General features: G+C 45.4%; 1 protein-coding gene across 1 annotated transcript in view; it reads left to right on the top strand.

Annotated features, from left to right (window-relative positions):
- LOC139562913 (MAM domain-containing glycosylphosphatidylinositol anchor protein 1) overlaps positions 1-14,667 on the top strand; it is a 407,306-nt gene that overhangs the window by 109,156 nt on the left and 283,483 nt on the right. Inside the window, exon 3 of the mRNA XM_071381072.1 lies at positions 324-463. Coding sequence (XP_071237173.1) covers positions 324-463 — 140 coding nt within the window. The remainder of the gene's footprint in view (positions 1-323; positions 464-14,667) is intronic.

A 14,667-nucleotide genomic window follows, 5' to 3' on the forward strand; every position in this document is an offset into this window, starting at 1 on the left:
GTTCTAGCCCAACACTAACATACCTAACTCACCAAGCCTTTGATTAGTTCAATCTTTGTTTGTTATTTTTTTAGGGATAGAACTTCACAACATTCTTTAAAAAAATAATAGCGTTTGGTGATTTTTCTGTGACAATTATGATTTAAAACATTTTTATTCCAACTGTAATATACAGGAGAGCTGTTCGAAACTAAGAAATCAGATTTTTTCCCCCCAGGAATGCCCTCTAAATCTTGAACTTTCATGTACCTTAACAAAAACATATTTGTTATTTCGTTTGAAAATATGACCCTTTCTCTTTTGTTTCTCCTGTGTTGACGCAGCCCCTGCCAATGCCCAGATCTCACACGCGGGCCAGGCATGCGTGGTGAAGGAGGACAACATCAGTGAGAGGATCTACACTATCAGAGAGGGAGACCGCCTGGAGCTCCAGTGTCTGGTCAAAGGACACCCACAACCACAGGTAACATGTCATAACACGACTGTGTGGCTCACATGGTAGAGCATGGGGCTTGCAACACCAGTAGAGAAACATGGGGCTTGCAAAGCCATCTTAGCTACACCATCAAACCAACAAAATCACACAATGCCAATTCTCTGACCTCCACATACACACACAGTATTCTCAACCCCCCTGTATTTGACCAAGGAGCAGATTTAAAGGGCATATTAAAAAGCACTCTCTCTTTCTCAGATCTCACCATGTGGTGAAAGCTACAGGGGAGAGCTCTGAGTCTGGTGTGATCTGTTTTGAGAACTCTTCTGAGCACTAATGCAGATCAGAGCTGACTTTAGACTGTGTGTGTGTGCGTGCATAAGTGTGAGTGTAAGACAGGTGAGAAAAGCTGTGTGTTCCCCTGGAATACCCACAGGTCTGGTGGCATGAGAATTAAACAGGGGTGTGTGTCTGTGCCACCGCGCCCCCACCTCCACTGCCCACGTCATCCACTAACCCCAAACTGGCTCAGCAGATTCCTCTGCTTGATTCCCTGAGTCATCTAACCCCCTACCAACACGTTTCATGTGCTGTCCTCTCAGGGACCGATGCGTTTTTTCTTTCTTCCAGTTCAATTTCAATTTAAAGGTGCTTTATTGGCATGAAATAGCCTACATCTGTAAATATCACTAAAGGCATTCCAAAACCATAGTTTTCGAAGTCAAGTCACACAAGTCACACTTGCGTCTTTCTCTCTCTCTCTCTCTCTCTGTCGTCGTCTCCCAATCTCGCTTCCTGTTTCTTTCTCTCCGCATCTCTCTCCTTTTTCACTCTCATTCTCGCTCCGTTTTCCCCCTTTTTCCTATCGCTCCCTCTTCTCTCTCTCTCCATCGCTCTCTCATACATATTCCTTCCTATATACAGACACTCGCAGACACATTTGAATACTTTAGTTGGATCCACAGTGAAACCTTGGCAGGACAAAGGACCCAATTATTTTAGAGGTCATGCAGATGTTATACTTGGTCTTTCTTCCATCCCAAACTTTTACAGAATATATTAACTTCACACCATCACGGCTTTACTTGTGTAGAATGGCGCCTGACTCTTGTCTGCGACAAACACACACACACACACACACACACACACACACACACACACACACACACATACATGTACTCACATACGACACACTTTGAACACACGTGCACACACACACACACACACACAGTCTACCTCTATTTATTTAGACTTGGCTCTGAAACAAAAACGCACACATTTAATCAAACTTTCATTCCCTCCATATAGCCGAGTGTTAGAGAGACATTTAGGCAAATATTGACACAAGTAAGGTTCCTATCTCAGTTTGTCAAGGAACAGTTGTGAAATTCAGTAATTTGCAACAGCAATGGCTTGTTCCTTCTGGGCCTGTGTCAGTCATGTATTTTGAATAATGATTATATTGGTCACGCTTTCCAAAAGTAAAACAATAAATAACAATATTACATTCACTATCAGCGCTGGTATTGCCTTGGGCTATGGTGCTCAGCAGCGTTTCAATTCTAAGTGTGTTTGTGAGTGTTTGCCTGTGCGTGTGTGAGAGTGTGAGAAGGAGGCACACACACACAAAGGAAAGGAAGCTAGAAAAAGTCAGTCTAGTCAAGGTGAGACAAAGGGTAGACATGATTTGGGTTGGCTTCTCTGGGGAGTGTTTGAAGAAAGTTTGCTATCGTTAGATGTGCAGCAGTGAGGGCTTGGCTATATAGTGTACATATACAGTGTACATGGTGTCACCTAGGCAACGTGTTAGTATTAGAACTACTTGATAATGAGTGATGAGGTCTTGAGGCAGTTCTTAGTGTGGTTGACGAAAGCAAGAACATTACTGTATTCCACCTTACTTATTAACCACAGGAGGTTGGTGACACCTTAATTGGGGAGCATGGGCTTGTTGTTATGGCTGGAGCGGAATAGGTGGAATGGTATCAAATACATCAAACACATGGTTTCCATGTGGTGCCATTCCATTTGCTCCGTTCCAGACATTATTTTGAGCCGTCCTCCTATCAGCAGCCCCCTGTAATATGAACATACTTGAACACCAGCAAGCACACACATTTTCTTTAGGAAATGTCCTTTTTTTTAGTTAAATTAAATATTGCATGGTAAATCATAGTGAGATTGAGAGCAAGGTTTAGGAAAACAAATGACTCGTTTTTCTACATTATCTGTGTCAACTCCTTCCATTCTTGCAGTGTGACTTTTAAATGCATCGAAGATAGAGGGAGGAGAGAGAAAACGTGAGAAATAGTGAACTGAGAGAAATAGAGGTAGAGATCGACAGATAAAAACCGAGAGATAAAGGAAGATACTGTCGATGGAGTGATAGAGAGAACGAACGAGACACTGTGTTAGAGAGAGAGAAAGGGAGCGAGAAAGATGGAGTGTGTGAGGAATCCGATGGAAGAGAATGCAGAGTAGTGTGAGTGTGTGTTTGTGTGTGTAAGTAGAGTACCATGGTGACCTCCATTCAGCTCTCCCCTCCTCTTGGTAGTGTCTTAACTGAGGCATTGCCATGGCAACCTGGCACGCCACCTGCCTTCCATTCACGGTCGGAATACGAATACGGACACACACACATACGAATGTCACTATCCCATTTAGCTTGGAACTCCAGGATGTTTATATTATATGTGACCTTTAACCTGCAATACAATTGGCGGTTTGAAAACGTTCCAAAATCTCTTCCTTCTCTCATTTAAAAAGGGGCCACCATGAAGTGGATTTAATCCTTATGAGTAACAGATCAGTTAAGCAAAATAGCCATAGAATAGGGAGCTCATGTGTTTACTTTTGGGGTTGCAGTTTCTTGAAAAAGCCATTTGGAGTGGCCAGCTGCGAAAGGGGAAATTATGAATTATGACACACCCACAGAGACAGAGAGACAGAGACGGCAATCGGACAGATGGCAATCGGACAGACGGGACGGGAAATCAGACAGACGGGAAATCAGACATACGAACAGACAGACAGAAGGGAAATCAGACATATTAACAGACGAATGGACAGACAGACAGAATTACAAGTGATAGGTGCAGTACTTCTTCTATTTCAGAGATGATTACTGTTCTTGTACGTCACCATTGTGAAGCAGTGTTGTGTCTGGACTGGAGTTCCTACTTCCCTAGAGTCAGATTCACTTGTGGATACATTTGTATGTCTCTGGGGAAGTAGATAAAGGGCCTCATTGCCGAAATCCTGAAGTATCCCTTTAAGGCATGTATGCTCTTCACTACATATTGAAGGGTGTTGAGATCAACAGATAAGGGACGGCTTCTTTGAACAGCTGTCAAATGTCAGAGAAACACACTGTGTCCATGTGATGGGATGGTGTGTCTCATTTGCCCTCTCCGTTGGAATGTGTGACCCGATGATGTCATGGCGTTTGACGGGGCACTGCGGGAGTCTGTGCCCGCGTCCCACCGGGACTACTGAGTTTCCCCTGCAGTGGCATTCTGAGGGCTATCTGAAGATACCTGATCCCCAATCAACCCCTCTACTTCTCTACTCCCTTTCTCCTTCTCTCCCTCCGTCATCTTATGCATATCAGCAAACTTCCCATAAACTGGCCGACCTGGTAGAGAGCAGTTTGTCCATATGCAGTGTGCGTAACATAACATGTAACTGTTATGTTAAAGCAAACTTATAATAAACTGTTGGACAGACTTTTCAGTGGAGTAGATGTGTCTAGCATGGTAAATGTATATTTTTTGATGCAATTGTAAAACGCTCGATGTGACAAGACAGCCTGTTAGATTTGATGTATGTTTCCTGATTCGTTTCAGTTATTTGGTGGATCTCAATAAGTCCGTTTGGAAACGTTTAACAAACAGAGATAGTCAGCGGCTCTGGAGTTATTAGGAGATATTTCTCAGAAGTCTAATTTGTCAATTGTGCACCACTTTAACATCCGCTCCCAGAGATTTGTCTTGTGTCACCAGGGTCGCTAAAACTTTAGACCACTTTTATTCGACTCACAGAAACTCATATAAGCCCCCCCCCATGTCCTCCCTTCGGCAAATCTGACCATGACTTCATTCTCTTGCTTCCTGTTTACAAATAAAAGTTCAAATCGGAAGTACCAGTGGCATGCTCAATGTGGAAGTGTTCCGATGAAGCAGACGCGAGGCTACAAGACTGTTTATGCTCGCTTCAATGAATACAACACTGAGTCTTGAGTGAAAGCCCCTGTTGTTCCGGATGACTGTGTGACTCGCTCTCCGTGGCAATTGTGAGTAAAACTTTTAAACAGGTTAACAGTCACAAGGCCGCCGGGCCAGACGGAATACCAGGGCACGTTCTCAAAGCATGCGCAGACCAGCAAGTGTCTTCAGACATTTTCAATCTCTCCTTTTGCTAGCCTGTAATCGCATGTTTCAAGGTGAACACCATTGTCCCTATTCCTAAAGAACCCAAGGTAACCTACCTAAATGAGTATTGCCTTGTAGCACTCACATCTGTAATTATGAAGTGCTTTGAAAGGCTGGTCATGACACACATTAACACCACCATCCCAGATAATGCGATCTCAATTGCACTTCACACTGCCCTCTCCCACCTGGACAAGAGGAGAAATAACTATGTGAGAATGCTGTTTATAGACTATAGCTCAGCGTTCAACACCATTGTCACCTCCAAGCTCATTACCAAGCTGGGAACCCTGGGACTGAACACCTCCCTCTGTAACTGGATGCTAGACTTCCTGACGGTATGGCCCCAGATGGTGAGGGTAGGCACAAGACCTCCTCCATGCTGACCCTCAACACGGGGACCCCTCAAGGGTGTGAGCTTAGTCCCCTTCTGTACTCCCTGTTTACCCACGACTGCGTGGCCACGCACGACTCCAACACCATCATCATCAAGTTTGCTGATGACACGTCAGTGGTGGGCCTTATCAGTGATTGCGATGAGCCAGCCTACAACGACAAGGTCAGAGACTTGGCAGTGTGGTGCCATGACAACAACTTATCCCTCAATCGTTAAGACCAATGAGCTGATCGTGAACTACAGGAGAAAGAGGGGAGAGCACACCCCCATCCACATCGACGGTGCTGTAGTATAGCGGATAGAGAGCTTTACATTCCTTGGCATCCACATCACTAAGAACTTAACATGGTCCACCTACACCCACACAGTCTTAAAGAGGGCAGGACAGCACCTCTTCCCCCTCAAGAAGCTAAAAAGATGTGTCATGGGCCCTTGGATCCTCAAAAAGTTCTACAGCTGCACCATGGAGAGCATCTTGACTGGCTGCATCACCGCTTGGTATGGCAAATGCACCAACCTCGACCGCAATGCGCTAGAGGGTGGTGCGGACAGCACATTACATCACTGGGGCCGAGCTCCCTGCTATCCAGGACCTCTACAGTATATCAGGCGGTGTCAGAAGAAGGGCCTAAAAATTGCCAAAGACTCCACCCGCCCAAGCCATATAATTTTCACTCTGCTACCGTCCGTCAAACGGTATCGAAGCATTGGCTCTCGGACCAACAGGCTCTGAGACAGCTTCTACCCCCAAGCCATAAGACTGCTAAATAGCCATAAGATTGCTAAATAGTTAATTAATTGTTACCTAGACTATATGCACTGTCCCTATCTTGCACTGACTCCATGCACACTCACAAGACTATATATACACACTGCATACACACACTACACTGACACTCACACAAAACTCAAACATTCACATACAGTCAACACAAACAAATACACATACCCATACTAACACAACAAATGAAAATCAAATAAAATGTATTTATAAAGCCCTTCTTAAAATCAGCTGATATCTCAAAGTGCTGTACAGAAACCCAGCCTAAAACCCCAAACAGCAAACAATGCAGGTGTAGAAGCACAGTGGCTAGGAAAAACTCCCTAGAAAGACCAGAACCTAGGAAGAAACCTAGAGAGGAACCAGGCTCTGAGGGGTGGCCAGTCCTCTTCTGGCTGTGCTGGGTGGAGATTATAACAGAACATGGCAAAGATGTTCAAATGTTCATAGGTGACCAGCAGGGTCAAATAATAATAATCACAGTGGATGTCAAGGGTGCAACAGGTCAGCACCTCAGGAGTAAATGTCAGTTGGCTTTTCATAGCTGACCATTAAGAGTATCTCTACCGCTCCTGCGGTCTCTAGAGAGTTGAAAACAGCAGGTCTGGGACAGGTAGCATGTCCGGTGAACAGGTCAGGATTCCATAGCCGCAGGCAGAACAGTTGAAACTGGAGCAGCAGCACGGCCAGGTGGACTGGGGACAGCAAGGAGTCATCAGGCCAGGTAGTCCTGAGGCATGGTCCTAGGGCTCAGGTCCTCAGAGAGAAAGAGAGAGAAAGAAAGAAAGAAAGAGAGAGAGAGAGAGAGAGAGTTAGGGAGAGCATACTTAATTTCACACAGGACACCGGATAAGACAGGAGAAATACTCCAGATATAACAGACTGGCCCTAGCCCCCCGACACAAACTACTGCAGCATAAATACTGGAGGCTGAGACAGGAGTGGGCGGGAGACACTGCAGCCCCATCCGACGATACCCCCGGACAGGGCCAAACAGGCAGGATGTAACCCCACCCACTTTGCCAAAGCACAGCCCCCACACCACTAGAGGGATATCTTCAACCACCAACTTACCATCCTGAGACAAGGCCGAGTATAGCCCACAAAGATCTCCGCCACGGCACAACCCAAGGGGGGCGCCAACCCAGACAGGAAGACCATGTTAATGACTCAACCCACTCAAGTGACGGACCCCTCCCAGGGACGGCATGGAAGAGCACCAGTAAGCCAGTGTCTCAGCCCCTGTAACAGGGTTAGAGGCAGAGAATCCAAATGGAGAGAGAGGAACCGGGCGGTTCGTTGCTCCAGTGCCTTTCCGTTCACCTTCACACTACTGGACCAGACTACACTCAATCATAGGACCTACTGAAGAGATGAGTCTTCAATAAAGACTTAAAGGTTGAGACTGAGTCTGCGTCTCTCACATGGGTAGGCAGACTATTCCATAAAAATTGAGCTCTATAGGAGAAAGCCCTGCCTCCAGCTGTTTGTTTGGAAATTCTAGGGACAGTAAGGAGGCCTGCGTCTTGTGACCGTAGCGTACATGTAGGTATGTACGGCAGGACCAAATCAGAAAGATAGTAAGGAGCAAGCCCATGTAATGCATTGTATGTTTGCAGTAAAATCTTGAAATCAGCCCTAGCCTTAACAGGAAGCCAGTGTAAAGAGGCTAGCACTGGAGTAATATGATCAATTTTTTTGGTTCTAGTCAAGATTCTAGCAGCCGTGTTTAGCACTAACTGAAGTTTATTTAGTGCTTTATCCGGGTAGCCGGAAAGTAGAGCATTGCAGTAGTCTAACCTAGAAGTGAAAAAAGCATTGATACATTTTTCTGCATCATTTTTGGGAAGAAAGTTTCAGATTTTTGCAATGTTACATAGATGGAAAAAAGCTGTACTTGAAACAGTCTTGATATGTTCGTCAAAAAAGAGATCAGGGTCCAGAGTAACGCCGAGGTCCTTCCAAGTTTTATTTAAGACGAGTGTACAACCATCAAGATTAATTGTTAGATTCAAAAGAAGATCTCTTTGTTTCTTAGGACCTAGAACAAGCATCTCTGTTTTGTCCGAGTTTAAAAGTAGAACATTTGCAGCCATCCACTTCCTTATGTCTGAAACACAGGCTTCCAGCGAGGGCAATTTTGGGGCTTCACCATGTTTCATCGCACACACTCGTCATATGCTGTTGCTATCTGTTCTTTATTTTACTCTTATTATTATCTATCCTGATGCCTAATCACTTTTCCTTGCCTTCATGTACATACTGTATCTACCTCAAATACCTCATGCTCCTGCACATTGATCTGGTACTGGTACTCCCTGTGTTACTATTTTAATTTGTATTATTATTTTTAACTCTGCATCGTTGGGAATGGCTCGGGAAGCAAGCATTTCACAGTTAGGGTCTACAGCCAATGTATTCGGTGCATGTGACAAATAAAATGTGATTTGATTTGATGATATATTCCTAACAGGGATAGCATAGCAGTCAACTTTCTCAGCTGGGAAAACTAGTTAAAAGTCTACATTATGACATAACTTTAAAAAAAATATCCTGCTGCGACTACTACCGATTTAAAAGACAGAATTCTGCATGCCAACAATAGTCTTCAGCCATTGGAAATTGTACCATGAGTCTTCCCGAAATTGGGAAGAGAGCAAGGGCACCATCCCATTCTCTCCATCTCTCCCCTCCCTCTCATTCTCCGAGAGGATCCAATTTAGCCATGTTAGCCTGGGCAATAAAGGGATTGCTTTACAGAGAATGGCTCTGATTGAGGATTTATCCAATCCTTTATCAAGACTGATTGTTTACCTTCGCCCCAGAAGATTGGATTGAAAACGGGGTCACGCCGTAATCCATACAGAACAGAGAGGAATCCAATCATTTCTCCACCTATCTCTCTATCCTTCCCACATTTAGGGACAAGCGGGTGAAACGGGCAAAAAAGACCTACATCAAGTTAAGAGAGGTTTGATTCACCCTCCAACCGGAAGGGTCAAGGATTTGGTTTAGTTAGGTGGATAAGAGAGGAAGGGGAGATAGAAGGGACTTGAATTGTTCTTTAGGGACTGGGATATTTTGTCATGGACTTTTACCTTGTATTTGTAGGGTTTCATGTTTTTTAAATGTTTTATATATTTTCAAGGAATGGAAGATGGAAGGCATTGACAAGCTTTTAGCCTCAGCTCCAGGTTTCGCTGATGTTGCTCTTGAAATACCTTCATCCCGAAGGGGAGGTGAAAGCCTGTGGCAGAGACTAGGTCTGCATTGACTCCTAAACTGCACAGCCCATTACGCTGGTGTCACCGCTGGTGTCCCTGTGCTATTTAACTAAATCTAGTCCAGCAGATAGGTGAAATAATTGTTCCATTTTATGATACAAAATATCACACTTGGAACACTAATACTTAATGCCTTAAGCAATATTTTAAAGATTGGAGGCAGTCTGGGAAGCCTGCCGGTCAACCAGGGTGGCCATTTTAATAAAATGGCTGCCATCCTTTTAGAAGGAAATAGGGTAAACTCATTCCAAACAACATCAAAATGACCTGCAATAATTCCGATCATAAAATACTGTTAAGACCTTCATGGGGGCCATATTGAGGTACTTTTTTACCATAGTCTAGCAGCTATGGGAAAACATTCTGGAGCTGTGATAGAGCCACTAAAATGAACACACAGATAGGACATGTCTAAATAAGTATTTTTGGCTATAGTGACATCGCAGAATTTGTCCGTTATCCCCCTGGCTTTCATTTCCATTATGACCTCTGAAAAATAAGTTAAGAAACCCAAGATCGGTAACTTGTTGGATAATTGTCACCAGGGGTACTCTGCTCTAGTCACTGACCACGCAAACAAACTTACTCTTAACTTTTTTAGGATAGGGGGCAGCATTCGGAATTTTAGATGAAAAGCATGCCCAAAGTTAACTGCCTGCTACTCAGGCCCAGAGCTAGGATATGCATATAATTGGTAGATTTGGATAGTGTCACGCCCTGACCATAGGGACCATAGGGACTAGGGGGGGTTCTAGGTATTGTGTTTCTATGTTGGTGTGTGGGTATGATAATCGTTGCCTCTAATTGGGGATCATACTTAGTTTGTCCTTTTTCCCACCTGCGATGTGGGATATTGTTTTGTTTCGTATTAGTGCCTATGTGCGCTACGTATTGCACGTTCGTTAATTCTTTGTTGTTTTGGGAAGTTTCACTATAATAAATATGTGGAACTCTACTCACACTGCGCCTTGGTCCACTTATTTATACAAAGATCGTGACAGAATATCCCACCATAGCAGGACCAAGCAGCATGCCCAGGAGGTGAAGGAGAGTTGGACATGGGAAGAGATACTGGGTGGATGCGAGACCCTTCCTTGGCGGGAGTCGCCGAAGAATAAAGGAGGAAAGCGATGACGCCAGGGTCCGTGGCCACAAACAACCCAAGGGCAACCCCAGGATCTCGGGGGGGGGGGGCACAAGGGGCGGTCGGCCGAGCCGAGGGAAGAGCCAGAGACTGTCTGGGAGTCGATGGAGCAGTTTGAGGAGGGATATCGGAGAGAGATGTTGGCTAGGAGTATGCTGCAGCGCAGGCGTTTTGAGGAGCGTGTCATCAGTCCGGTGAAACCTGTGCCGGTTCCACGCACCAGGCCTCCAGTGCGCCTTCCCAGTACGTCCTGTGCCGACTCCCTCCAATCGTCCACCAGTGCGCGTGTACAGCCCGGATTCTCCATCGACGGTTCATAGTCCAGAGCTTCCAGCGACGGTTGACAGTCCAGAGCTTCCAGCGACGGTTGACAGTCCAGAGCTTCCAGCGACGGTTCACAGTTCAGAGCCTCCTGTGATGGTCCACGGCCCGGAGCTTCCAGTGACGGTCCACGGCCCGGAGCTTCCAGTGACGGTCCACGGCCCGGAGCTTCCAGTGACGGTCCACGGCCCGGCCCGGAGCTTCCTGCGCCGGTGCCATGGCCGGAGCCTTCTACTGCGCCGATGCCCAGTTCAGGCACGGCGTCCAGTCCCGCTCCATGGCCGGAGCCTTCCTCTGCGCCGGTGCCTGGTCCAAGCACGGCGTCCAGTCCCGCTCCATGGCCGGAGCCTTCCTCTGCGCCGGTGCCCGGTCCAAGCACGGCGTCCAGTCCCGCTCCATGGTCGGAGCCTTCCTCTGCGCCAAGTCCAAGCAAGGCGTCCAGTCCCGCTCCATGTTCGGAGCCTTCCTCTGCGCCGGTGCCCAGTCCAGGCACGGCGTCCAGTCCCGCTCCATGGTCGGAGCCTTCCTCTGCGCCGGTGCCCAGTCCAAGCACGGCGTCCAGTCCCGCTCCATGGCCGGAGCCTTCCTCTGCGCCGGTGCCCAGTCCAAGCACGGCGTCCAGTCCCGCTCCATGGTCGGAGCCTTCCTCTGCGCCGGTGCCAAGTCCAAGCACGGCATCCAGTCCCGCTCCATGGTCGGAGCCTTCCTCTGCGCCGGTGCCCAGTCCAAGCACGGCGTCCAGTCCCGCTCCATGGTCGGAGCCTTCCTCTGGGCCGGTGCCCAGTCCAAGCACGGCGTCCAGTCCCCCTCCATGGCCGGTGTCTTCCTCTGCGCCGGTGCTCAGTCCAGGCACGGCGTCCAGTCCCGCTCCATGGTCGGAGCCTTCCTCTGCGCCGGTGCTCACGCTGCACCTTGGTTCGCTTATTTATAGAATGATCGTGACAGATAGAAAACACTCTAAAGTTTCCAAAACTGTTAAAATGGCTGTGAGTATAACAGAACTGATATGGCAGGCGAAAACCTGAGGAAAATCCATCCAGGATGTGCTATTATTTTGAAATGGCTGTTTTTCCAATGAAAGGCTATCCACCATTTAAAAGGGATAGGACTCAGTTTCCGTTCCCTATGGCTTCCACTAGTTGTGAACAGTCTTTAGACATTGTTTCAGGCTTTTCTTCTGAAAAATTAGGGATGATGAACACATTGAGTGAGTGGACCCTGGGATGTCCCCAGAGCTGGTTACTGCGCACGACCGAGAGCGCGCCTTTCTTGTTTTTCTTTTATATTGACGACGCTATTGTCCGGTTGAAATATTATCGATTATTTAGGCTAAAAACAACCTGAGGATTGATTATAAACATCGTTTGATATGTTTCTACGAACTTTACGGATATTGCTTGGAATTTGTAAAGCCGTAAAGCCTTTTTGAAATCTGACATGGCGGCTGGATTAACAACAAGTTTTATTTTGATGTATTGCACTTGGGATTTCATGAAAGTTAAATATTTATGGTAATTTAATTTGGCGCTCTGCAATTTCACCGGAAGTTGTCGAGGTGGGACGCTAGTATCCCACTCATCCATAAGAAGTTTAAATTGGACACACACAACTGGAAAGAACTGGAGAAATGGCTTGGCAGGATTGAAATACAAATGAAATATGTGAATGAGCCTATCAGGGCAATCCTGATAATTAGAGAGACTCGAGGTGAAATCAACTTTGTTGATAAAGTTCATGTCAGTAGAACGCTGCTCTACTCTGAGGGCTTTTATACAGCCGCAAGGGGCCATATTGGACTAGATTCACCTGGCCATATCGCCATAAATAATTGGTACATACAGCCCAATGATGGTTTACATTTTTTTAGGGGGTCTGGAAAACACAAGGATGCCATAAATACGTATCCGTCACGCCTGCTCCCGCTCCCCAGCATTGCGCACTCCTGCCACCATCATTACGCACACCTTCCTTCCCCCCCATGCATCAGCAATTATTGGACTCACCTGGACTCAATCACTGTCATTACCTCCCCTATATCTGTTCCCCGCTTCAGGATTAATGTTCGTTGGTCATTTTTGTTTCCTGGTTCTAACGCTGTTCCTCATTAAATGTTCAACTCCCTGTACCTGCATCTCTTCTCCAGTGTCGGTCCTTACAGTATCCTTTAAATCTTTTGTAGAAAAGTAGAGAAAACGTATACCAACGTAGTTTTTTGAAAATGTGATTCACCGCAAAGATACAGACATCCTTCCTAACTCAGTTGCCAGAGAGGAAGGAAACAGGGATTTAAACATGAGGCCAATGGTGAGTTTAATGGCTGTGATAGGAGAAAACTGAGGCTAGATACATTTTAGTTACTCCACAATACTAACCTAAATGACAGAGTGACAAGGAAGCATGTGCATAATAAAAATATTCCAAAACATGCATCCTGTTTAGAATGGCAAAAAATGTACCAAAGAAATTAACTTTATGTCCTGAATACAAAGTGCTATGTTTGGGGCAAATCCAACACTGAGTACCACTCTTCATACAGTATTTCCTACATCATGTTATGGGTATGCTTGTCATCGGCAAGGACAAGGGAGTTTTTTTGGATAAAAAGAAACGGAATAGAGCTATGCACAGGCAAATTCCTAGAGGTAATCCTGGTTCAGTCTGCTTTCCAACAGACACCGGGAGACAAATTCACCTTTCAGCAGGACAATAACCTAAAACACAAGGCCAAATACACATTCTTGATACAGATGGAAAACTGTTGAGAGTGAAAACCCAGCAGCGTTCCAGTTCTTTACACAAGCCGGTGCGACTGGCACTTAAAACCATGCCCCATTAAAAGGCACTTAAATATTTTGTCTTGCCCATTCAGTCGCTGAATGGCACACATACACGATCCATGTCTCAATTGATTCAAGGTTTAAGAATCCTTATTTAACCTGTCTCCTCCCCTTAATCTACACTGGATTAAACAAGTGACATCAATAATGGATTATAGCTTTCACATGGATTCACCTGGTCAGTCAATGTCATGGAAAGAGCAAGTGTTTTTAATGTTTTGTACACTCATATACACTGGAGTTGTTACCAAGAAGACAGTGAATGTTCCTAAGTGGCTGAGTTACAGTTTTGACTTAAATTTGCTTGAACATCTATGGCAAGACTTAAAAATGGTTGTCTAGCAACGATCAACAACCAATTTGACATAGCTGGGGGAATTTTCAAAAGTCTGTACAAATGTTGCACAATCCAGGTGTGCAAAGCTCTTAGAGGCTTACCCAGATAGACTAAGACTAACAGCTGTAGTCACTGCCAAAGGTGATTCTAACATGTACCGACTCATGGGTGTGAATGCTTATGTAAATGGAAAATGTATGTATTTAATTTAAAACATTTGCAATAATTTCTGAAAACGTTTTCACTTTGTCATTGTGGGGTATTGTGTGTAGATGGGTGAGAAATCATCTATTTAATCTATTTTGAATTCAGGCTGTAACACAACAAAATGTGGAATAAGTCAAGGGGTATGAATACTTTCTGAAGGCACTGTATCATTGCAATCAGTAGAATTCAAGGAACACCCATATTACTTTACAATGTTTACATGTAAACTATTGACACTAGCCATGAAAACATTTATAAAAAACAGTAATTTGGCACAAGTCTTCACCACTTTTCTACTAAAAGTTTAAAGGATACGTGATATGGCATTTTTACGCCACTGTGTTTTCCAAACCCCCTCAAACATTAAGCCATTTTAAGTAAGACCTTCACTTTTCCCACATTTTGGGGGAAAAGTTACAGCCTTATTCTGTATGTGTGGTCCCGTGTGGCTCAGTTGGTAGAGCATGGCGCTTGCAACGCCAGGGTTGTGGGT

This window comes from Salvelinus alpinus, chromosome 33 (assembly GCF_045679555.1).
Source record: "Salvelinus alpinus chromosome 33, SLU_Salpinus.1, whole genome shotgun sequence".
NCBI lineage: Eukaryota > Metazoa > Chordata > Actinopteri > Salmoniformes > Salmonidae > Salvelinus > Salvelinus alpinus.